General features: G+C 54.3%; 1 protein-coding gene across 2 annotated transcripts in view; it reads right to left on the bottom strand.

Annotated features, from left to right (window-relative positions):
• Positions 1-1,315: 1,315 nt before the first annotated feature.
• The window catches only part of DNM1 (dynamin 1), a 43,346-nt gene continuing 19,618 nt past the window's right edge, over positions 1,316-25,043 (bottom strand). Inside the window, exons 11-22 of one of the 2 annotated variants that reach the window (XM_058524172.1) lie at positions 18,650-18,736; positions 15,911-15,981; positions 15,678-15,729; positions 13,873-13,986; positions 9,906-10,015; positions 9,072-9,183; positions 8,601-8,612; positions 8,052-8,222; positions 6,823-7,064; positions 6,244-6,459; positions 4,497-4,498; positions 2,754-2,815 (exon numbers count right to left, since the gene is read on the bottom strand). In XM_058524172.1, coding sequence (XP_058380155.1) covers positions 2,754-2,815; positions 4,497-4,498; positions 6,244-6,459; positions 6,823-7,064; positions 8,052-8,222; positions 8,601-8,612; positions 9,072-9,183; positions 9,906-10,015; positions 13,873-13,986; positions 15,678-15,729; positions 15,911-15,981; positions 18,650-18,736 — 1,251 coding nt within the window. Of the gene's footprint in view, positions 2,819-4,496; positions 4,499-6,243; positions 6,460-6,822; positions 7,065-8,051; positions 8,223-8,600; positions 8,613-9,071; positions 9,184-9,905; positions 10,016-13,872; positions 13,987-15,677; positions 15,730-15,910; positions 15,982-18,649; positions 18,737-25,043 lie in introns of both variants that reach the window. The other variant, XM_058524171.1, reaches the window with a different exon arrangement.

The following is a 25,043-nucleotide window of genomic DNA, read 5'->3' as shown; positions in this document are numbered from 1 at the left end:
AGCCCGTCTGATGTGGGGAGACAAGATGAGCCCCACGTCTAATGTGGGGAGACAAAATAAGCCCCACGTCTAATGTGAGGAGACAAAATGATGAGCCCCACGTCTAATGTGGGGAGACAAAAAGATGTGCCCCCTGTCTAATGTGGGGAGACAAAATAAGCCCCACGTCTAATGTGGGGAGAGAAAATGATGAGCCCCACGTCTAATGTGGGGAGACAAGATGATGTGCCCCCTAATATGGGGAGACAAAATGATGTGCCCCCTGTCTAATGTGGGGAGACAAAATAAGCCCCCCGTCTAATGTGGGGAGACAAAATGATGAGCCCCCCATCTAATGCAGGGAGACAAATAGGTGCAGACCCCTTGCCACCTTCCTTGGCCAGGGCCGTCTAATTTCTGGGCTAGTAATAGTTGCAGAAAAACGAAGAGCCAGAGGCTCAGTAAAGGCAGTTCTATAGCAGGCTGCCTCTCGGGGAGCAGGAGCTCCCTGGTGACCTTCTCACCCCCACTAAGCAGCCCTCCATTCAGAGGTTCTCGGGGATCCTCTATTCAGAGGCACTTTGGGGCACATGTGCCCCCCTTGTCCAGCTAGATAACTGGGCAGCACTAGCACAGGCCTTGGGACAATTGGGGCTCACTGAGGCCTGGCAAGGGCATAAGCTGGTGGCGGTGGGCTCCCTCCCCAGTGTATATACTGTATCTGTGTAACATTTTGTATATTCTGGAGGCAGGGCAGCCCCATGTATCATAGCGGAGGTTGGAGCTGGAAAATGGGGAAGAGGTTTATTAAATATTTGGGGGTGGGGGAAACTTATTTATTGATTTGTTTATTGATAGCATAGGACAGAGGAAGGAGGCGGGGACGGGGTTGCTCCCGGGTGATTCTACTCCTGTTTATTTCGGAATAAATGGATTTAGCCATACTGCTTGGCCTTGCGTGTTCCTGTTGCCTGTCACTGGGTCCTGGGCCCTGTGCCATGCGCACTGAACAGGGAGCGAGTCCTGCCAGCAGAGGGCAGGCTTTTGGACTGTTGTGTCTGAGCATGTGCAGCGGGGCTGTTAGAGATCTTCCAGGCCTGTCACCTGCATGTGGCTTGGTGAAGCCCGGGGGATCCCAGGAGGACTGCCATGGGGCTCCAAGGGGCAGCCCTGCTCTAATCGCCGACAGAAGCCTGATCTTCCCCGGGGAGGGAAAGCAGGGTGCCAGCACCCAAGAGTGCTAGCTTCCAGTCCAGGTTTTCCATTCCATCATCTTGCCCGCCACCCCCCCCATACCTTCACAGCGCCGGACCCTGAGCCCCACATCCTCCCTGCAGGCTGAGTTGGTGCCCCTGCCCTCTAGTGGCCAGAACAGGGTTCGCAGAATGAGGATGGGCTAACCTCCAGGTGCTTTCCCAGGGGGCCTTGGAAAGGACGGGGCTTTTTTTCACCACTCCTTACAGTACCCTAGCAGGGGCTGGGCCCTTCCCCACCCCTGCATGCCAATGTTTAAACCTTCACCTCCCCCTGAGCTCCAGCGAGGACACAAGCCAGCAGAGGACACACTGTTCCTTATTGTCCAGAAATAGGTTTTATTCTCAGCCAAGAGACAGCAAGCCTAGTGGCGGTCAGAGAACCACACAGCTGCCAGTGCAGCACCCCCATGCGCGGGGGTCGGGGGGGGGACGGGACAGGAAGGTGGCAGAGGGGGGCTGGCTGTCCACAGGCCGGGCATGACAGGGAGGCTCACTGGAGGTGGCACACTGTGGAGTGGGATGTCAGGGTGACAGTGTTCCCTTGTAGTTGGGCCACAAGACTCCTCAAGGACAGCATGGTGACCGAGTCCCAACACTAGAGGCGAGGCTGCGGCGGCCGTATACGTGTATATATATATCTGAGTATTTATAGATATTTATAGAACAGGAGCAATACCACAGAGGGGCACGAGTTTCACCAACGTCACGCCTGGATGTCAGCTCACCACTACAACAGACTAAGTCACAGATGAAGGGGAGGCTTTGGGGCTGGGGAGCCACTGTCACGTCACAGAACAGCCGTCCAGGCAGGCTTGCAAAGGGAGGTCTCCGAGGAATAGAGGGATCTGGTTAGAGGTCGAAGGGGGGCCTGGGGCTCTCAGGACGGGATGGACTTGCCTGACCCGATCGGCTGGCAGTTGGAGAGAAAGCAAAGAGAGAGAATGGAGAGAGAAGGAGGGAGACAGCTGGTAAGGCAAGAGCAGCCAAGCCCGGCGGTGGGGGCGGGGGGGGGCAGGGGAAGAAGAGGTGGTGAGGGTTCAGGGGAGGTTTCTGGAATAGAGGAGGTAGATGAGAAAGGGAAGGTGGAAGGGAGGAGCTGGAGACGGGTGAGGGGCCAGACTTCACAGGAGTCGAGAATGGAGGCTGGGGCGGCCCTCCCTTGCCACGCACGCTGGTCTCACACACCACCAGGCAGTGCACCCACAGCTCCAGACACGTGCTCGGCCCCTTCTGGCTTCCCTCTTCTCTGGCTCCCTTGTCTTTCAACCCACTGGCCCAGGGCCACCCCTAGCCTCGGCAAGTATGGGGCCGTGAGCCCCATGCAACAGCCACCAGGCCTGATGGAGAGAGACAGGAGAAAGAACACTGCTTGAACCAGGAGGGCAAAGCTAAGAGGATGGCTGGAGGGAGCACTGGAGGCCCCTCTCAGTGGGCAGAAAGCCCGGGTGTCCTCTGAAGGGACCCTGGGGAGGCAGGGAAGGCAGGCAGCCGGATGCCAGTGGCCACAGGCTTATAAGTCTAAGAGGGGAGCCTCAGCTGGTCGGGGGACCGCAGGTCGCGTAGGTGAGGCTGGGCCCTTCCTGCTGGGGAAAAGCAGAAGAGCAAGAGTCAGTGGCAGGCAGGTTCACTGGTCGAGTTTTGAGGCCCAGCTGGGGTGGAACTCAGAGACGCTGACTTGCCCAGGTCAGCAGACGCTCTCGTCCCCTTGGCTGAAAAGTGTAGATCATCCCTAGGAGCAACAGGCCCAGATCCATGAGCCCACGGGCTGGCTATGGTGCTTCATCTGGGGCCTGAAGACGCTGCCTTCAGTCATGCACTAGCAGGCATGACAACCAAGGAGGCAGGGGAAGGGGCTGTGTGACCCTGCCTCGCCTGTGAGGCTGGGTCTGGGCTGATGGCGGGGGTAGGACCCTCAGGCGTTCGGAAATCACTGAACAACCAGAGCCTTCGCCCCAGATCACTGCTCTGTTGCTGGCACCTTAGAGGCAGTGGGACTCTGACCTCCTCTACCCTATCGTGGATTCGCTCCCCAGAGCTCCCAGGCTGAGAGCTGGCTGCGCCGCCCCAGCAGCAAGGCTCAGATTGGGGAATGAGTGTGGCACCCCAGGGTGAAATTCCAAGGCCTCTGGTAGCCTGAGTCCAGCCCCACACCCAACCCCCTCCACACTCCCTGCCCCTACACCATAAACCATGAGCTCTCTGCCCTCTCTGACGGCTCCAGAGAGCACCCATGTCTGCCAGCTTGGGTGCGGAGCCTGTCCCAAGAGCTCCCCAGGCTCAGCCATCGAGGTCTTGGGCAGGGGCACTGAGTCCCGAGGCTCGCTGAGAAGAGGGGTGAGAGAGCCAGCTGGCAGCAAGGACAGAAAGAGGAAAGAATAAGTCTGGAGCTGCAGGAGGGAGAGGGAGGGGAGCCTGGCTCTGAGGTCCCAGGTGCACCCCCCACTGTGGAGCTGGTGCAGCAGGGGGCAGACACACCATTCATGCAGCAGGCCCAGAGGCATGTACCTACCGTGGCTGATGCTTCTCAGGGGTCACTGATAGTGATTCTGAAAGACAGCACGAAATCAACATGGCAGTTCACACGCACGGACAGGGCAGGCCTGGGGGTGGGGGACACGCACACGCACACGCCCGGGCGTGCACACACATGCTGTGAGGCCCCATGGCCCTGCATGCACACGCTGACACACATGCCCATGAACAACACGCGTACACCTCCCCCACCTCCCACTGCCCAGCACCCTCACTGGCCGGCACGTGCAGCACGGATCTGGGCATGCAGCCACACTGAAGCACACGCATGGGCTGAGTCACAACACAGAAGCTCGCCCGCACACAGGAGGCATCTGCACCAGCTCCCTGTACACTCGTGCCTGGTGTGCTCAGAGGGCCACCTGCAACGCTCCATAAGGGACAGGTCTTGTTTCTTAGGGTCTGGCTGTCATTTCTCAGCCCAAGAGCCTTCCATGGCTCTCTACTGCCCACCGCACTGAGATTCATCAAGTCAAATTCTTCTGTGGACTTTGAAGGGTCTCCAACCTGCCCCACTGTACCACTGTACTCAGGGCAACATTTTCTTATTTTTCCTCATTCTATCTGCATGCTGTTCTGGCCAGTGGCTCTCCTCAATGCCTCCCCCACTAAACCTTTGACCACACGGCCGCTCCCTACCCAAAGGCCCCTGACTCTTCACTCCCTGAGCCGTATCTCAATTAGCCACCAGACCTCACTGAGGTCAAGCTACCTTTAAGCTCCCCAGACTGCTCTCTTCCCCAAGGCAGGACCATGACTTGCCAAATGTTTCCCGTGTGTTAGCAAGACTGGAGTTAGAGCAGGTACCAAATCTTTTTCTTTTTCTTTTGTGAAGAAGATCAGCTCTGAGCTAACATCCAGGCCAATCCTCCTCTTTTTGCTGAGGAAGACCGGCCCTGAGCTAACATCTATTGCCAATCCTCCTCCTTTGTTTTCCCTTTTTCTCCCCAAAGCCCCAGTAGATAGTTGTATGTCATAGTTGCACATCCTTCTAGTTGCTGTATGTGGGACGCCGCCTCAGCATGGCCGGACAAGCAGTGTGTCGGTGCGCGCCCGGGGTCTGAACCCAGCCTGCCAGTAGCGGAGCGCGCGCACTTAACCATTAAGCCATGGGGCCGGCACCCGCAGATACCAAATCTTACAGCTCCCATATGTCACGCCTCAGTACAGACCTGGGCACGTCAAATACCCTTAAGAATCTGAACTCATGCTAGAAGCCGGCAAAATGCTCCTATAGCTACTGTCTCTCTTGATCCCCACACCAACCCTGGGAGAAAGGCAGAATGTTAAATATCATTTGGTAGAAGGGAAACTGAGGCCCTGGAAGGGAAAGTGACTTGCCTAAAGGCCCAGGGTGAACCAGAATCTCTGGACTCCAGTTCAGTGCTCTTGACTAATACCATACTGCCTGCTTTGCCCCACCTGCTTTGGTCATCAGATCACCACAGAGCAAGCCCCATCTCTGCTTCATTTTGGGTGCAAGGCAGCTAGACCCATGGCCCTACCCTCCAGCCACCTGGCAACTTAAATGTATGCTATTGGTCTGATGTGTTTTTCCTCAGAGAACGTGGCCAGTGGAAAGAGGGCAGACTGAGTTAGATATCAGAGTGAGTTTCCTTGAAAGAAGGTCATGGATGAAAAAGGCAAAGCCAAGGGATGAAGTAGAATCCTTTTCCCTGGAAATCTCTGGGAATGAGGCAGACTTTACCCACTCCTGCCCCACCACCCACCATGTCAGTCCAGCCCAGGTGGGGCCAGAAGCAAGGGGAAGGAAGAAAGCCATCAGATTGTCCCATGGCTCCCAGACTCCTTCCCCAGCTGCCCTAATGTCCTAGCCCATGCCTGGGTGCCTTTCTTGCACTCACACCCGTGTGCACGCCCACACACACATCACACACGTTGCTGGTCACACAGTCACAGCTTGGCCTCTGTTCCTGTGGGCCAGAGGCTGAACACCCCCTGGGACAGCCCAAAAGAATCAGGACTGGGAATTGGGGGCATGAGGGTAGCCCTGAGTGTAAGTGAACAAAATCTGCACATCCAGAGAGCATCTGGGTTCAGATCCTCAGACCTGAGGCACGCTCACTAGGGGCTGGGAGAGAGAAGTAGAGGATGGAATGGAGAACGGAGGAGAGAGCAAGGAGGGGAAAGGAGGAGGAATGCAATGTGTGGGAGAGATTGCAGAGTGAAAAAGAAGGGAAGCGCCATGCAAGTGCTGGAAGGAAGGGGGCAGGTGGGACGAGCCCCACGGTCCCTTCCCCAGAAACGACCGCCTCCGGGACTCAGCGCTCCCTGGGGGGCAGGCTCCGCCAGCCCTCGGCCCCACCTCCGGTGGCTCTGGCACCCACGGTCCAAGCGCCTTGGTTGGAGAGGGCCGGCTCTGGCGGCCAGGGCCGAGACTTCAGAATCCGGCCCCAACTCCCTCCCAGCCACGCCCGCCCGGCGGTCTCTCCCGCCACATTCAGCCCCTACTCACCTGGGGACCCCGGGCGGGGCGCGGTTGGGGCGCGAGGGCACCTGGGGGGGAGGACCGAAGGGGTCAGGGGAAGCCCCCGGCCTGGAGGGCACGGGGGGCGCTCCCCCCAGGGCGGACCCAGCAGGCGGAGGCCCAGGAGCAGGGCCCCGCGAGCCGGGCCGGGCTGGGGGTACGGCGGGGGCTCGGCGCTGCGGCGTGGGGCTGGACGTGGGTGACCTGCGGGCGACACAGAGCGGAGGACAAGGAGAGAGAGATGAGCGGCTCCGCCCCTGCCTGACAGCCCGCCCCCACCACGGTGCCGGCCACGCCCATGCGCGCAAGCCCCGCCCCACCCTAGTCGACCGCCGGAGCTTAAGCCCCGCCCCCAGTGGCTCCAACTTGCCAGCTCCACCCCGCTCCGCAGCCAGCGCTCCATGGCAAGCCCCGCCCCGCGACAAGCCCCGTCCCTCTCTAAGCTCCGCCCCTCGCTCCAGGTGGGAGCCGCCCCGGTGACGCGGGCGCGCCACTGCCCGGTCCCGGCCCTCCTCCCACGGGCCCCGGGCTGGGGGGCTTTGGGGCCTTGGGGGCCGGCCCTGGTACCTGCGTCCGGCCGGTACGCTCTGCACCTGCAGCCAGGAGTCGTCCACGGGCGGGGGCATGGGCGTGCTGACGGTGGTCGTGTTGATGTCGCCGATGATGCTGAGCGCCTCCTTCAGTGCGTGGTACATGCGCAGCATCTCGTCGCGCCGCTGCGCCTGCTCGGCCGACTCCTCCATCAGTGTGTTCTGGTCTCCGCACGAGTACAGGTTGGCCAGCAGCTCCGAGAAGATGAATTCCTTGGTCTGCAGGCAGGCGAAGAGAGGCGGGGCTGGGACCTGACGCCTGTACCGCTCGCCAGGCTCTGCTCGGACTGTGCGATGGACTGAGAGCTCTGGGACAGGGCTCTACCACCACTTAAACTCAGAGATCTCCCCCGCTTTCCCCCCTTGCCCTTTTCTCAAATGGTCCAGAGAGGAAAAGTGAGCTGTCTAAGGTCATAGATCTGGGATGACACCTGCTGACTCAGCTTTTTTCAGCCTCAGTTTCCTTATCTGTAAAATGGGGTAGTTACACCCTTTCCAAGGACTTGCATGCTCCACTGGACCAAAATAAGGAAGACCACAGTTTAAAATTTTCTGAGCCCTTGAGTAATAGGTGTAAATGTGTGCCTGGATGGGGTGAAATGTGAGTCTCTGTGTGTAGGGAGTGGGTTAATGTTCTCTTTAAAATCCCCAGGTGTTTCCTGGCCAGGCTATGGGACATTCATGGAGAGATGCTGAGGTTTTTTAACACCATAGGCCTGTGTCTCATTTCTTTGTTATTCAAATATATGTTAAGCACCTACTACCTGCCAGGCACTGTGTTGCTATGCACTATATATTCATTTAATCCTCAACTCTATTATTATCCATATTTTACATATAAGGAAACAGGCTCAGAGAGGGTAGTCCCTTTGCTCAAAGTCACACAGGGAATTTGCAGTGAGGCCAGGATTCAAACACAGTTCTAATTCCCTGGGGCCATGCTTTTTCACTAAGCCTCGGGTGGTAGTGGTTCTGCAGGATGTGTATTTCAAAATGTGATCTGGGAGTTCTCAAAAGATACAGATTCCTAGCCCCTTCTGGAAAACAGTTAAGCATGTATGGAAAAACTTTGGTATGTGAATCTACAAAATAATATATGAAGCTCACATTATATTCCTATTGGACAGCGCCTCCCCCAGGCCAACCTGACCACCCATCTCCCTGGTCCCATGAGAGCACCCGCTCCCCAGGTGGCGGTGCACCCACGTTGTTGATCATGAGGTGCATGATGGTCTTAGGCATGAGGTCCCGCACGGTCTTGTTGACGATGGCCATGTATGAGTCCACCAGGTTCCGGATGGTCTCCACCTGCCGCTCCAGCTGTGGGTCCATGGAGTGCATGAAGTTGTCTGAGCCATTCTCCTCAGTCTCACTGGCCTGCCATCAAGAACAGAGGGCATCAGGATGGCTGGGCCCTCGAAGCCAGGTTCCAGGCATCCCCAGGGTCTCAGTCCCTCCAAGGGTGCCTGGAACACCGAGACACAGAGAGAAGCAACTGGCCTGAACAAATAGATACCTGGCTCCCCCATACGCTCCAGGTCTCTGAGCTCTGCCCACCCCAGTGCTTCACAGGACCCCAGACCCTCATTCAGCTTTATCTCGGCTCTGACTCTAGTGCCTAGAATTTGTCTCAGTTCACCAGCCCATAAATTAGGAAAGGACATCTCCTAGGTCCCTTCCTGATTCTAAAGACCTGGCCAGAGCTCATGCCAGGCTGGAGATGGCTGGTAGAAGGCGAGGAAGGGTCATACTCACTTTCTCCTTGTCCTGGGAGGCCCACAGCAAAGCCACAGAGGTCACCACACCAGCATTGCCACCGCCGCCGGCACCAGCGAGCACAGTGAAGCAGACACACGCAGAGAGGAAAAGGGGAGGGATTGAGCGAACCCAGGGCACTGCACCCCAACTCTAGGGCAACTCTAGACATTGCCACAGTGAAAAAGGGGAGGAAAGAGAAGGCAGTCACAAGAAACCACCATCATATGAAGGGGATGCAGGAAATGCCATCTGTGGCAGAGAAGGGGACACATAAAACTGCCATTGGAGAAGGATGGGAAGAAGGCTTAACTCTGATCCCGCCCCAGGGCAGGTAGTGGAGGATCCCTGCTATTTCTGAGCTCAATAAGGACTGGGAAACATGGCATGACTCAGCATCACCGAGGATGGTGTGCCCTGGGTCCCCTATTATAAGCAGCTTGCCCCGCCCCTTCCTGCCCTGCCACTCACCCCAACACGCTCAGGGTACACGCCAGCCCTCAGGAAGGAGGCCTTCCAGCTATCCACCTCCTCCTGTGTCTCGCAGGCCAGTTCCAGCTGCCGATAATCCTTGTAGACATTCCTGCAAGATGGGGCAGGCGGTGAGGGGAGACGAGGCAAAGCCCATCTTCCTTGGTGGTCAAGGGCATGCATGGACTGGGGTCATCATGCCTGGGGTCCAGTCCTGGCTTTCTCATTTCCCAGCTGGGTGACCCTGGGCAAGTCCCTTCCTCTCTCCAAGCCTGAGTTTCCTCATCTGGAAGGTGGGTTAATAATAACAATTCCTGCCTCCCAGGGTCATTGTGAGGATTCAGTGAAATGAGCAGTCAAATGCTCTATTAGAAAGGGACTGAGCTCTCATAAAAGGGGCATCCATGACAGTGCATCCCCTGGCTTCTCAGCCCCCATTGGCTCCCTCCCTGGCTCTCCAGGGGCTCCTCTGATGAAACCTCACCTCTGAGTAGGAGAAAGCCCGCTAGAGTCAGCCCTGGGTTGGGAGGTGACAGGCCTGGTTCTGCCACTGGCCCCACTGGACACTGAGAAACATGAGAAGGGGACCAGGCCTGACTGGGGCTCTTTTTCATCCCCAGTGCCGGCAGAGTGTCTTATGCAGAGCAGGCAGTAACCAAGTGACTGAGGAAGGACAGGAGGGGAGGAGAGAGGGAGGGAGAGAGGAAGGGAGGCAGGAAGAGAGAGAGGGAGGGAGGGAGGGAGACCTTGACACGAAGTCTAGCACAGCTGGTAGAAGCTCAGTGGGGGTGGTCTGGGGCCTGCAGTCCCTGGGGGGTGGGGGCAGGCAGGCACCTCTGTTCCGTGTTAAAGAGGGCGAAGATATGCTTGCTTGACATGAAGCCCTTCTCCACGTCCCGCAGCTTCAGGTTGTCCACAGACAGCATGTATTTCTTCTCTTTCTCCTGTGGGTGGACATGGGAGCGATGGGCACTCTCCTCTGCCACGCCTCACTCCCTAAGAGTCTTCCACGCTGGGGGGCGCCTGAGGCTCTCGACCCCCAGGCTCCCCCTGGGCTTCTGGGCACCAGCCCCCTTGTACTGCACAGGCGCTGTCTGATAAAAGCCTGGCCATGGAGCCCTGGGCCTGCTGGGCACCTCTGGCTCCCGGTGGTGTTCAAGCCATTCCCACCACCGCTGCATACATGCCAGAGCCCAACAGCCCAGGGTGGTGAGGCTGAGGGTGGCTCCCACATCCCACCCCAAGCAAGCCCTGGACACAAGCCAGGCAAGCCCACACTCGAGCCTCTCTTGCCCTGGCCTGGCCGCCAGGGCCTGCTTCGGACAAGCCTCTGACTTCATTTCCTGACTGTAGAGACAGCGAAGGGGGGCCACCAGCCCCAGAGGCTTCAAAGGGCTGGCTCAGCCCACTCCCCCTAGCCGCCCATGTGTTAGCAATCAGACGCACAGCACAAGCCTGGAGATGGTGAGTCTGTGTGTGCAACATGTGTGTGGTTGTGTGTTTGCGCAAACACATGCAAGCCCAAGCCCCTATCTTATCACCACTGTGTGAACACGCATGTGTCTGTGTTGCATATGTGTGTGAGTGCACACGTGTGCCTGAGGAGGTGCCCAGCACGGCTGTGGGTCCGCGTGAGCACGTTTGTATGTCAATGCGGGTGTGTCCACACTTTTGTAGATGTGTGTGGCAATTGTAAATGTCTAGGTGTTTGTATGAACATGCTTGTGGGACATGTACTATGGGTACTTACGTGCATACAGTTTGTGTAATGGGCTGAATGTGTTTGATTGACCTGTAGTAGCCTGGGAGGAGTTATGTGTATCTGTGGATGGGCATGTGGGTGCCAGGCCTATGTGCACATGTGTGTACACCTGGTGTGGACCGACATGTGTTTGTAGGCTGCTATGTCCAAGGGGAGGGGCTCAGGGATCTGCAGAGGATGGGGCTCTGGGAGGAGGGGAGGCGTTTCTGCTGCCTGTACCTCACTTGCCCACCCAACACTGCAGGACCCATGCCGGGGCACTGGGGGGGTTGTCTGTGTGGGTCTTGGGGACTCAGGACTTGAACAGGAGCTTCGCCTAGGATCTCAGGTGGGGGGCTGGTTTAGAAGGACCCTGCTCCCCCATCCTGGCATCATCCTGCCCACCTCCCTCTGCCCCCAGCACCCGCCTGGCCCGTCAAGCCACATAAAGCCCTCTTTATGCCAGGCGGGTGGCCGAGAGCCCCAGAGGGCGGCTGGGGGAGGAGAGGAGGAAGTTGCACACGCGGCCAGGGAACATCTGGAAGCGTTCGAGGGAGGCCCCGCCGCCACCCGCCCTGCGCTCCGGGGTTGGACACTAGGTGGGAGCGGCCTCCTCCCCCACCCCTCCCTTCCTGCCGGCCGGCCCCCTCCCCAGGCCCCTCCTCCCCAGCCACAGCTCCCGCTCACCCCTGCCACGTCAAAAGAGGCAGAAGGGGAGTCGGGAGCAGAGAGGGGACCACGGCTTGCTGGGCTGGGGCTGAAGGGACACGGCTAGGGTGGGGGGCCTTGGATTTCCAGGAGATGGGGCCGAAGCTCCCACCCGACGGACAGACACTGCTGCCTGGATGGACCAGAGGACACCTCCACTCCGTCTACCCAGTGTTTAGACTATCTGTTCAGGACTCCCAAATTGTACAGTAGTCTGCACATTGGTTAGGCTGGGCTGGGTTAGACCCTCGGCGCCGCCGCTGGAGAGCTGGACCGACCCCCGCCCGCCATCCCAGAACCGGAGCCCGGAGCCAGGGCAGAGGGCTTGAGGGGAAGAGGGCTTGAGGGGCAGACGGCTTGAGGGGCACAGGGTGGGCTGGCAGGAGGCGCAGAAAGATGCGAGTGCCACCCTGCTGTGGGACGGGGTGGGGGGTGATGATGGGTGGCGGAGCAAGAATGAGAAGATGGGGGGTCAGAGAGGGCTGGGGATGGGGGCGGCTGCCTATCCGCCCAGAGGGCCACCCAAGTCCCAAAGACCAGAGGGCTGGTGGCTGGGTGGAGAAGGGGGACAGATCACCCTCCTCCCAGCCCGACCACCTCCATGTCCCCAGCTGTTCTAGTGCAAAAATCCACTTACACCCAACACACACACCCAACCTCACCTTGACACAGCCCCCCACAACTCAGGCACATACACTCTCATACCCAAACTTTAAATCACACATCCACGCCCCAAGCACAGACGCATGTTGCAAGTACACGCACGTGTGCACACCTACACACACACACACACCCCCTCACAACGGAGCACCGGCCCTTTCCCATCTTTACATCCTGAATACATACATATTCTCACATATTCTACAGGCACACCCTACTTCCCCAAGCCCACTGGCCACACACGTACACCTACACTTACACACTGAGCCTGGGCACACACGCCTGAGTCACACCTCAGGCACAGACCGTCTGCCCCCAAAAGCACATGCAGACCGCCATATACCAAACACACTTAGATGCTTACAGCCCAAACACTCTCCTATAAAACACCCACCCACAACATCCAGAAGCCTCACCCGCTCCCAGCACTCACTGACCACCCCCCACCCCCACATACACTCAGCACTGGCTTCCTCACAGGACTCAACTTGAATGTACACACAAAGCTCAAAAAAGACCCCCCACAGGTACGAGGACAGGGGCCCCTCTCAGATACACTCCCCCCTCCCCGCAGTGTAGCCAGTCTAGAGCCCTCAGCCCCAGTCACACTGTCCCCCTGACCCTGTGTAAGGAGCCCCAACACAGGAGCAGCAGATGTTGTGGGGTAGCCGTTGTCACCCCCAGCCCACGGGGGGCGTCTAGGGCGCCTGCCTTGGCGACAGAGCAGGAAGTGACCCCCCCATCCGCACGCCACGCCACCTAACACTCCATCCCTTCCAGGGGCCCCGTGCTCCGGGAGAGGCCAGGGTTGGGGTAATGAGGTCCAGATGGCTTGGCGCCCCCGCCAGTGACGACAGAGGGCCCCGCCCAAGGTGGGGAGGAGGGGGCCTGCCCTGGGCAACTTGGAGAGGGCAGGGATCAAGGAGGGGGCTTGGAGACCAAAATCACAGGCGCCCACCTCGAGCTGGCTCCCCCATCGAGAGCACTCTCTCTTCCAACAGCCCCCTCAGGAAGAAGAGGGTCCCTTCCCCCACTTCATGGCCAGCTGGAGTTCATTACCACAAGCCACCCCCCCAGCCCTCCCCATTCTCTCTGGTCACCTCTGGAATCCAGATGTGGAAGCCAAATAGACTCACTCTTAAAGGAGACCAGCAGCAGGGGAGGGAAGTGGCGGGGGTTCTGTGTGCCCCAGTGGGCAGGGCGGGGTTTGGTGTGGTGCCTCTACAGGGCCCCATCACTCCTTGCCCCTCAGCCTGGAGGCACCCTGGGCATCTCCCTTGGACTGCCAGGGTCTGGGGGACTGGGGTGCAGGGGTTAACAGGGTGTCTGGCAGCTGGACTCATGTGTGTCATGAGCCTGTGGGGGCCACGGGGGAGGCGGCACACCCTGGAGCAGGAAAACAGGAAGGCCGCAGGGCTGGTGGGGTCAGGGATGGATGCCCAGCACCCCTGCCCACCCTCTCCAGGGCGCTCAGCCCCAAGCTCCCCGGTCTTGCCAAGTTACCTTTTCTGTCCAACCTGGATGAGCCCCCAGGACTGCCTGCCTCTGCATTCCACCTCCACCCAAGGGGCTTTGATGGGATTTTTTTAAACCCCTGTTGGGTGGTCCAGTCCACTCCAAGCCCGTGGTAGGGTCTGAGCCTGACTCTGGCCACCAGCCAAAACCCTTGATGACCAGTGGCCCTTTACTCACCTCGTCATCCTTGTACCAGGACAGATTCTCAGCGGTCAGCACAAACCAATACTCCTTAGAGCCCCCCTTCATGATGCCAATATTGTTGATGGTCAGCCAGCCCTTCCGGATGACCTGGAGGGTGAGGGGCAGGAGGTCAGTGGGCAGGGGCCAGGCATCCCTGTGGAGGATGGGTAGGCCAAGAAAGGCACTCGAAAGCCCACCCCTCCCCCAGCTCTGGGAGGCCTGGCTGGTCAGAGAGGGTAGGGGCCAGACCTGTCCTGGTTTGAACCATAAGTGAACAGAGTGGAAGACAGAGGAAGGCAGAGGTCAGTTCAGGATAAAGAGCCTTCTGACAGTCAGAGCCATCTGAGTAAGGGACTGGTGGCCTTGGCAGGGAGTGAGCTCCCCATCACTAAAAGTGTGCTGAGTTTAGGTGGCCAATTGGGCAAGACAACTCTGAGTGTCTTTACAGCTTAAGATCCAATTTATTCTAAGACTCCTTTCTGACTGCAGGGACTTTTCACAGGCTGCTGTTGCCTCTGCCCAGAAAGCACCTCGCCTCCTGTTTGCCTGGCAAATTCCTACTCACCTTCTGGGTATCGGCTCAGAAGTCACATTCTCAGGCAGGCCCTCCCTGGTCCCCAGTATAAGTCAGGACCTCCAGTATAATTTTTTATCACTCCATTAAGTCTTCTTCAATGACAATCACTGGGATTTCAAATTACCTTGAGTGCGTGTGTGTGTTTGTGTCTGATTATCTGTTGATGTCAGCCTGTCTTGCTAGATTGTGAACTCTCTCACTCACTGGTGTATCCCAGCACCTTGTGGAGTGCTTGGCAGACGGTAAGTGACCGATAAACATTTGTGGCATGAATACATGGAATGCTATGGTAGTACGCTTCTAAGAGTCTTTGGCCCCAGGCACTGGACATGAATGGAGTGAAAGAGAGAAGGGGCAGTGGGAAGGCACTGAGCACACACTGCCCAGGCCCCTTCTTCCCAGGGGAAGCTCAGAGTAACGGGCAAAGGTCTCTCTTCACAGCAGAAAGCCACTGTCCCCAAGACTGTCCTGGGCCATCACCACAGTCCCGGGCCTATGGATTCTACTCCAATAAGAGGATCTGAGCAGCAGACCTCGCCACCCTGCTTGCCGGCCTGACTTGCAGGAAGGACTTGACTCCTGACATTTCATTAATCTCTTTACTCAACTCTCTGGTACAGATGGCCTCAGCTTAAAAACAGGTCTCTCTCTCATCCGTCCATCCATCCATCCATCCATCCATCCATCCATCCATCCATCCATCCATCCAATAGATATTTAAGGAGCACCTACTCAGTACCAGGCCCCTGCCAGGCGTTTGCACCCCCCCCCCAGCCACGAGGTCTACCTCCGCTGAAGTAGATGCTCAGCTCGTGTGCGCTGATGGGACTCTGTGTGTGGCTAGGCCTTGCCTCTGGCTTGACAGCATATGTGGACACCCACGTGATGGTGCGGGCAAGCAGCTCAAGCCAAAGAGTGCCCTCCTGCCCCCTCCATATCCCCACTACAAATGGGTCCCCTCCTTCCCTCACTACACAAGCCAAGAGCCCCAGTCCTGGTACTCACCAGAATCTCATCCTGCAAAGAGGTAACCATAGCAACCACGAGAGGCATCGGGAGAGAGGAGAGAGGGTTACTGAGGCAGAGTGAGAGGCTTGTGGCGGGCAGTTGACAGGCTCCCTGGCCCCTGTGGGACCCTTCCTCTCGGGGGAGGGGGCTCTCGGAGCTTGGCGTCCATCCGGCACCCTCCATCCCTCGGGCTGGGGCACTGGGGCCCACTCACCTGGTTCCCTGAAGCCTTCTTCTTGTTCATCTGGTTGCTCCTCTGCTGAGCACTAATGGAGAGAGAGGGAAGAGTCTCAGAACTTCTCTCACGAGGCCCAGCTCCATTGCCGCTGCTCAGTGTGCACCACACCCAGAGGGTTAACCCAGGAGTCCTGGGTCCTACACACACACACACACACACACACACACACTCACACAAGGTGTCACCTTCTCTGCCCAGGGAGCACTCACTTGGCAAAGCCTATGAAGTCCTCATGGTTGGTATTCATGTAAGCCAGCTCAATATCGATGAGGAGCATGACCTTCAAGGATACACAGGTCAACAGGCAGGGGGAAAAGACACCACAAAGTTTTAAAATGCATGAAAACTGGGAGAAACATACTTGCAGCACATATAGAATTCATAATCAATCAATCAATCCATAATAAATAAAGAGTTCCTACAAATCAACAAATGAAAGACAAGAAACACAAATCAAAATGGTCAAAGAACATGAATGGGTAATTCATAGAAGAAACACATACAACCAATAAGGATATGTAAAAAATGTTCCCCCTCATTAATAAAGAAATATGAGTTAAAACAATGAGATCCTTTTTAAACCTATCAAATTAATAATAAATATTGATAATGACCAGTGTGGGCACAACTGTGGGAAGACAGATTCTCTCATATACCATGGCTGGAAGTGTAAATTAGCATCACCTTCTTGGAGGGCAATTTGGCAATATTTAATAACATCAAAATGCACATATTCTCTTCCAGAACTATATCTCACAGACAGGCTCAGCGAGTGAGCAAAGATATATGTACCAGGGTGCTCAGTGTGGTGTGGTTTATAACAGAGAAAAACTGGAAACAAGCCAATGGCCATCAGCAGGTGAAACAGATTATGGTACCCTTCAAACAATAAAGGACTCTACAGCTGTTCTGAAGAATGAGGACAGGCGGCCGGCCCCGTGGCTTAGCGGTTAAGTGCGCGTGCTCCGCTACCGGCGACCCAGGTTCGGATCCCAGGCGCGCACTGATGCACCGCTTCTCCGGCCATGCTGAGGCTGTGTCCCACATACAGCAACTAGAAGGACGTGCAACTGTGACATACAACTATCTACTGGGGCTTTGGGGAGAAAAAGGGAAAAAAAGGAGGAGGATTGGCAATAGATGTTAGCTCAGGGCCGGTCTTCCTCAGCAAAAAGAGGAGGATTGGCATGGATGTTAGCTCAGGGCTGATCTTCCTCACACACACACACACACACACACACACACACAAAACAGAATGAGGAAAATTTCTAGGTTCTGGCATGGGAAGATTCCCTTTGCAAATGATTAAGAGGGATGGGATTCACAATTGAGTCATGATGATGAACACTGCTAGATTCAGACCCAGGGCCTGCTGCTTCCTGTGAGCCTGGGGCCTGTCCTCACTAAGCCTCAAGTTCCACAAATAAAGTGTTTCTACCTCGAAGGAGTGAGGAAGACACAATGAGACGAGGCAGGTCACGGGTCTGAAATGTAAGAGGTGCTCAACAGATGTTAGCCACTACAATTATCTTTAGAGAAAACAGGCACGACACACAGCAGGATTGTGGTTATTTAAGATTAAGAGACAATCTGGAATCTGTGTGTGCCTAGAAAAAAATGCCCAGAAGGGGACACAACAAATTGTTAATAATGGTCATTTTGTGGGAGGGACTGGGGGCGGGGAAGAGTGAATGGAGGCACACTTACTTGTAATTTAATCACTTCTATACTGATTGAGTATTTTATGGAGCATTTATCATTTTTGTAATTAAAAAGAGACCCATAAGGATTTAAAAACACAACATCAACAACAAAAATGTGACTAACTGGGGACAGTGCCATTGTGGCACAGGGATGTGTGAGGATAGAGGCTGGGAAACGGGAGCCAGAGGTGGGCGTAGACAGAAGGATGACAGAGAGATGGACAAGGATAGAGGACTAGCCTGTGAGTTTCGTGAGGGCCATGCGGGGGGCCTGCTCGTCTCTGCTCCTCCCAACTCAGAGATAGCATTCGGTGATAAGTTTGTGATGGAATGAATGAGTATTTGATACTCATTTGATAAAAGGAAGAGGGGTGGCTATGAGAGGTATAAGGTGACCCAAGAAACAGCAAATAGACAGAGAGAGAGGGAGACTCAAAGAGAGATGACCAGAGGATAGACTGCCAGAAAGTTGAGAAGCAGATAGTGGGAACGTAAAATAGTGCAGTTGCTGTGGAAAACAGTATGGCAGTTCCTCACAAAATTAAACATAGAATTACCATATGATCCAGCAATTCCATTTTTGGGTATAGACCCAAAAGAATTGAAAGCAGGGTCTCAAAGAGATATTTGTACAACCACATACACAGCAGCATTATTCATAATAGCCAATAGGTGGAAACAACCCAAATGGATAAACAAAATGGGGCATATACATACCATGGAATATTATTTAGCCTTAAAAAAGAAGGAAATTCTGACACATGCTACAGCATGGATGAACCTTGAGAATATTAAGCTAAGTGAAATAAGCTAGCCACAAAAGGACAAATGTTGTATGCTTCCATTTATATGAGGTACCCGGAGTAGTCAAATTCATGGAAATAGAAAGCCGAACGGTGATCGTGCCAGGGGCTGGCGGGAGGGAGAAATGGGGAGTTTGTGTTTAATGGGGACAGAGTTTCCTTTTGGGAAGGTGAAAAGTTCTGGAGATGGATGGTGGTGATGGTTGCACAACAATGTGAATGTACTTAATGACATTGAATTGTACACTTAAAAATGGTTAAAAAAGTAAATTTTATGTTATATATTTTTTCTCACAATAAAAAAGAGAGAGAAAAGCAGAGAATTAGTAAGAGCAGGGAAAGTATGAGGGAGGTGGAGACAGAAGAGACAAAGCGGGAGGAAGGAAGAGAGCCCTGGGGCAGGATGGAAGGCATGGAAGAGGGGGTGGTGCTGCGGGCTCACCTGCTCCTTGGTGCGACCCTCGCGCTCTCGGATGTGGGTGGTCACGATGCGCTCCATCTCCTCCCGCAGACGCGGGTACTGCTGGAGCTGGGGAGGCAGGAGGGGAGAGAGCCACGTACACAGGGGGCACAGGCAGGGAGCACCCAAACCCCGCCGGAGTCCAGGGATCCAGGGGCGTGGGGCGGGAGGCACACACAGAATGCCCGAGAAGGGGAAGAGAGACCTAGGGTCCCGGGAAGCTGATGGCACCAAGCCACGGCCACCCCTTTCCCCCAAGTGTGGGTTCCAAATGGCGATTCAAGGGTCTTCCTGGTTCCAAGGCTTCTTCACTGGCCCACCTGGGCGACTTCCCCGGGGGAGGGCAGTTCCCATGGGCAGAAACGCCATGAGAATCAGCCAGCTCCTTGGCCGCCATCTTGGTGGCGGCCATCTTGGAAACAAACATATTCGGTTGCCGCCTTTGTTTGGGGGACCGTTAGCTCCCAAAGCTTTCACTGGCCCTTAGGGCCACCCCTTGCCTTCTCACAGGCTTGGAGGGACAGTCAGATGGGGAATCAGGCAAAGAACAGCCTCGAGATTCCTATCCAGGAAGAATCTGGGAAGGGCAGGGCCCAAGGTGCCAGTTGGCCTCCTGAGTCAGGCTGGGGACAGGCAATGCTCCTTGTCAGAGCTGGGAGAGGTGGGTGGGGAAGCTAGCAATCACACAAAGGACATGCAGGAGCCATAGGCACGGGCATGCGAGGACGCAGGGGGGACAAGCGGAGTGGAGGTGCCAGCAGCATGACCAGTACCCCGCCGGGGCCTGGCTGGGCACCGGGCCCTCTTGGTGGAATCCACCTGGTTTTCCCTCCCTTTGCATGCCCCGGCCTGGCACCATCATCCCCAGCCACATCTGCCTGGCTCCAAGCTGGCCAGCCAACCTGTCTCTACCCTACTCCTGCCGGGTAGGAGTTCAGCAGCACCCATTTCCCCCAGTTTTTATCAACGGGGCTGCAAGGGAAGTTGCTCTAAGCCCTTCCCCCTCTGCCTGTGAACTCTGTCCTCAGTTCAGCCCAGCTCTGGACAAAGCCCAGGTTGACTCATTCTCCTTCAAGACTCTGTTGGATGTCACCTCCTCCAGAAAGCCTGCTCTGACCACCCTGAGAGCTGGGTTGAGGGCCTCCCTGTGCCCTACCCCTTCCTTCATCAAACTGGATTGTAATTGTCCTGAAGGCAGGGGCAGGGCAGCGTGCACCACCAGAGGACATGTTGAAGAAATGAGAGAATGAATGAAGGATGGATGTCTTTGCCCTCCTTGCCAGGGTGAGTGGACACCAGCTCCTTTGCCCTCTGGCTCATGAACCAGCAACTCCTCGGGAAGAGGGACTTGCTGAGCTGCTGATGGTGGGGGCCCACCCACAGGGACCTCTAGTCCAGCTGGCCCACCCTCCCCACTTGCTGGCCATATGGGGCCCAGGTGGGGCAAAGCTAGAACCAGTCCTTGTCCCTCTTCCCATGCCTGGGTCAGGCCCTCAGGTGAATGTCCCCACGTGGGAAGAGAGCTGGAGGTTACATGCCTAGGTCACAGGTAGTGATTCTGAGGGCAAGATGGGGGCCAAGGAGATGGGATGGGGGCATGGGAGAGGCAGGAGGATGGGGAAGAAAGCGGCGCCCTGGATGCCAGCCCAGGAGAGGCAGACATGAGAGATGCCACACCCTCCGCCTGCCCCCTGGCCATATGTGGCTGTGCCAAGGGTGTGGCTGATGTGGCCAAGCACAGGCGACCTGGGGGAGAAGCAGCCTGAGACCAGGGGCTTAAAAAAAAAACCAAAAAATGCTGGCCCATGAGGCTCAAGGAGACTCCTTCTTGAAGTCTCCAAATTACAGCAGAGATTCGGGACGGAGTCACCGCCACCAGAAGGCCTCCTCCGAGGTGGTCTCAAGTGCTCCCTCCCAGGGTGGGGTTGGCGGAGGAGAGGTGGGCAAGGAAGGAGGAGGAGGGAGCACTTTGCCAAAGAGCATGACCAGTTCTCCCACTAACTGCCTGGATGTTCCATTTGTCAAGTTTTCCACGTGTCACACATGACAGGGCAGCCTCAGCCCCTTTGAGAAGGTCTGTTCTCTTTGAGCATCTTTTTCCATTCTGGCTGCCTCTTAGCATTTCCAAGACTTGTAGCCAGTTTTTAAAATGGAACTTGTCTCTCTTGTCCTGGGCTGAGTTTAGTCCAGGTCAGCCTGGAGCCCACCAGTTAGAGAGGCAGGGACACAGGCCCTGGAGCCCACCAGTTAGTGAGGCAGGGACACAGGCCCTGGAGCCACATGGCTCTGGGTTCAAAGCCGGCCCTGCCCTGCTGACACTCAGAAAAGTGACTGGACCTCTCCGAGCCTCAGTTTCTCCATGTGTAAAATGGGGTAGTAATGGCACCTTCTCTCTGAGGGTTGTTGAGAGGATTGAGCAGCACATTCTATGCTCGACATTAAACTCTAGATTTCGTCCAGGAATGAAAACTCCAATCCCAGCAGGACTGGGAATAATTAGAGTTGACTATTTATCAGACCTCTGGCAGGAGTTGCTTGCTAAGCTTAGAACACTCGGGGAGAAAAAAAAAAGACAAAGATGGGTGAATTTTGCCATGTTAAAAAAAAATAAATTACTATCCATTAAATAAATCAAAAGGCAAAAATATTTTAAAAATAATTTTAAAGCTTTCCTTTCTTTTTTATTTTTTTGTGAGGAAGATCAGCGCTGAGCTAACATCCAGGCCAATCCTCCTGTTTTTGCTGAGGAAGACCGGCCCTGAGCTAACATCTATTGCCACTCCCACTCCTTTTTTCCCCTTTTTCTCCCCAAAGCCCCCGTAGATAGTTGTATGCCATAGCTGCACATCCTTCTAGTTGCTGTACATGGGACGCCGTCTCAGCATGGCCGGAGAAGTGGTGCGTTGGTGCGCGCCCGGGATCCAAACCCGGGCCGCCAGCAGCGGAGCGCGGGCACTTAACCGCTAAGCCACAGGGCTGGCCCCTAAAGCTTTCCTTTCTAAAGTTTTTGTTGATCAGTTTTTCTGTTCACAAAAATCAAACAGACTCACTGTAAATTTGAAAATGACTGAAATTTGTGAAGTAGAAATGGAAAAATTCCTATGTTCCTTGCTCTCTCTTAAAATAATGGTTAGCAATTTGGTGAATACACCTTTGGAATTTCATCTTGCATATAGATTATTTTTTCCCCCAAATACTATACAATCTTCCCTGAAACCTGCTTTTTTTTTTCACACTACATTGTGAAGGGACATGTGAATGAACGTAAATGTGCCTTGCCCTTTAAACAGCTATAGCCTTCCATTGTCTGTGTGATAGTTCATATAATCAGCCTCCTCTTGATGGACATCTAGGTGTTTCCAAAATTTTACCATTTACAATAATTACTGCTTTCCTGTTGGAATGAATTCGGCAAAGTATTCCACAGTTTTTAAATGTTTATATCTAGCAATTAGTCTCCTAGGAATCTATTCTATGGACATAATCCTAGAGAAAGAAAAATAAAATTCTTTATACACAAAGATGTTCATTGCCAGGTTATTTATAATATTGAAAAACTGGAGACAATTTAAATGTTCACCAATAGGAAAATGGTTAAGCAAACCGTGATAAATCTATTTAATACAATATTATGCCATCATTAAAAATGCTTAAGCAGCCCCGTGGCCTAGTGGTTAAGTTTGGCAGCCCGGAGCATGGACCTACACCATCAGTGGCCGTGCTGTGGCGGTGTCCCACATACAAAGCAGAGGAAGACTGGCGCAGATGTTAGCTCAGGGTGAATCCTCCTCAAGCAAGAAGAGGAAGGTTGGCAACAGATGTTAGCTCAGGGCGAATCTTCCTCAGCAAAAAATAAAAATGCTTATGTAGACTATGTAATAATACCCCCCAAAATGCATATTATTAAGAGAAAAAGCAGATGCTAATATATTCACAGTGTACCTAACAAAATAAATAAACCTACGTATAGAAAAAAAGATTTGGAGGACTATAAATTGGTGAAAACTTTTGGGAAGGCGATATTGCAGAAGTTACCGAAATTGTGAATGCTCAGAACCATTGACCTGGCAGTTCTATATATAGAAATTTGCCCTAAAGAAACAACAGGATAAGTACTACAAATACATCTATAAGGATATTCACTGCAGTATTGTTTGTAAAAGAAAAAAAAAAGTTGAAACAACCTAAACATCTGTCAATAGGATATTGACTATATAAATGATGCCACATTTCCACAGTGGAATATGATTCAGCAGTTCAAGGGCGTGATCTCTATGTAGCTACATACAAGGATTCCTCTACACATTGCTCAGTAAGAAAAAAGAATTCATGGATCAGTGGTGTAGTGTGATCCCGTTTACGCTAAAACTGGTGTATATTTCTATGAGTGGGGCTCGCCGTGTGGCATAGTGGTTAAGTTTGGCATGCTCTACTTTGGCGGCCCGGGTTTGCAGGTTCAGATCCCGGGTGTGGACCTATACCACTCGTCATTCGTGCTGTGGCGGTGACCCACATATAAAGTAGAGGAAGATTGGCACAGATGTTAGCTCAGGGTGAATCTGCCTCAGCAAAAAAAAAAAAAAAAAAAAGGCCTAATGAGTTAGGAAGGGCATGCTGCGAGCAGTCTTTCTTTCAAGGGTTGTGAGATTACAGGGGCTTTTGCTATCTCTGTGCTGTTTGAGTATTTTTATAACAATCATGTACGATCAAAACAAGCAATACTGATAATTTTATTTTTGAAAAAAGGAGTGTACTTGCAGGAAATATTCAAAAATCTCAACAGTGGCTCTCTGGAAAGGGAGGGTTGTGGCCTTCTTTTTACTCTGGCATTTTCCAAATTTTCTTTAATCAAGAATGTATAACTTTTATAATTAAAAACCAAAGGGTAAAAAAATTTTAGTTATATCTTGTCTTCTTTTGTAAAGGGATTTGAGGCAGCTTAACACAGACTCAATATTTTTTAAAGTTTGACAAAAATAAGATTGTGTTGCTTAGTATTCATGATGCAGTGGGACCATGACTTAGATGTCACGATGCAATGGGGAGTCCAGCCCAGATTTCACTCCACCTGGCACAGGCACTGAGCGGATGCTGATTTGCTTAATCTGTCCCCATTTGGCACAAAGGTGGGCAAAAGGGAGACAGGCTTGTGAAAGGGGTGCAGTGACTAATTGCGTGTGAGCCACAAAAACTGCGATACTTATTTGAAACATGAAGTTAAGGCAGGTGCGCTCCCACCTCCCCAGCACAGGGAGTTTTTTCAAATACAGGTGAGTCTGGGCTCTTTCCCAGAGATACGATACAGCCTGCTGGGCGAGGGTATTTGAATTCTGGAAAGGCTCCCCAGGCAGTTGATTCTCTGGCAGTCCCCCAGGGAAGAAAGGCTTCAGATGCTCTGGCTAAAAATCTTCAAAATGCCCCAAAGCAGAACAATAGGAAAAAGGCATCTAAAAGGTCACAGACGATTCAAAAGGGGCCGACCCTGCCAAACATGTATGGGTTACTGTAAAGTGAGTAATCCGATATGCTTTTAGGCAAATTGGCGTTGAGGGACCAGGATAGCCCCCCGCTCCAGGATGCCCTGATCTCAGAGCTCCTCCCTCGGCCTCCCTAATCTGAACCCCACTCTGCTTTTCTTTTCTGAGACTCAGTTTTGTCATCTGTAAAATGAGGATACTACCACCTTAGTTGTTGAGGATTAAGTCAGACAACAAGGCTTGGTCAGATAACAAGCACTTAGCCCAGGGCTTGGCGTACGGTAGGTGCTCAATAAGCAGTGGCCGTCTCTTTATCATCAACATCGTCCTTGTCATTCTTATTGGTGGCAAGGGCCACTGAGGATGCTCGGGTTGGAGCAAAGTCTTCTGGCAGAGATGGGGGCCTGAAGGGACTGTGAGTGCAAGGAGACCCAGGGTCATAAGCCGGCGTGACACCTCAGGGCCAGGAACCACCTGGCCAGCGTGGGCGCTGGGTCCACGTGGGTGGCCGAGAGGCTGCCGGGCCTGCTCAGCAGACGGTTCTGCCCACGGGAGGCCGTGGCGCTGAGAAAGGGACGGCCAGGCCCAGCCCCGCCCAGGCGGCCGCCATACCTTTTCGCTACACTTTCTGATGGTGGCCGTGAGCTCACTGACTACCATATCCACACACTTGATACTGGGCTCTTTCAGCTTCTGCACCTGCTTTTTCACTGTGGCTTCAAAAGCGAGGTCAGGCGTGAAGAGGCCCGTCCTGCGCCCGGGGAGGACGGACAGGAGGAGCAGCCACGAGCGGGCGGGTGGGGTGGAGGAGGGCAGTGAAAGCCAAGCAGGGCCAGGGTCCAGGGGTGGAGGATGGCACGGGCATGGGGGAAGAGAGAGAGACACCGACACAGAGAAAG

This window comes from Diceros bicornis, chromosome 28 (assembly GCF_020826845.1).
Source record: "Diceros bicornis minor isolate mBicDic1 chromosome 28, mDicBic1.mat.cur, whole genome shotgun sequence".
NCBI lineage: Eukaryota > Metazoa > Chordata > Mammalia > Perissodactyla > Rhinocerotidae > Diceros > Diceros bicornis.
Note: the sequence above shows the minus strand (reverse complement) of the source record. Positions and strands in the feature narration are given on the sequence as shown.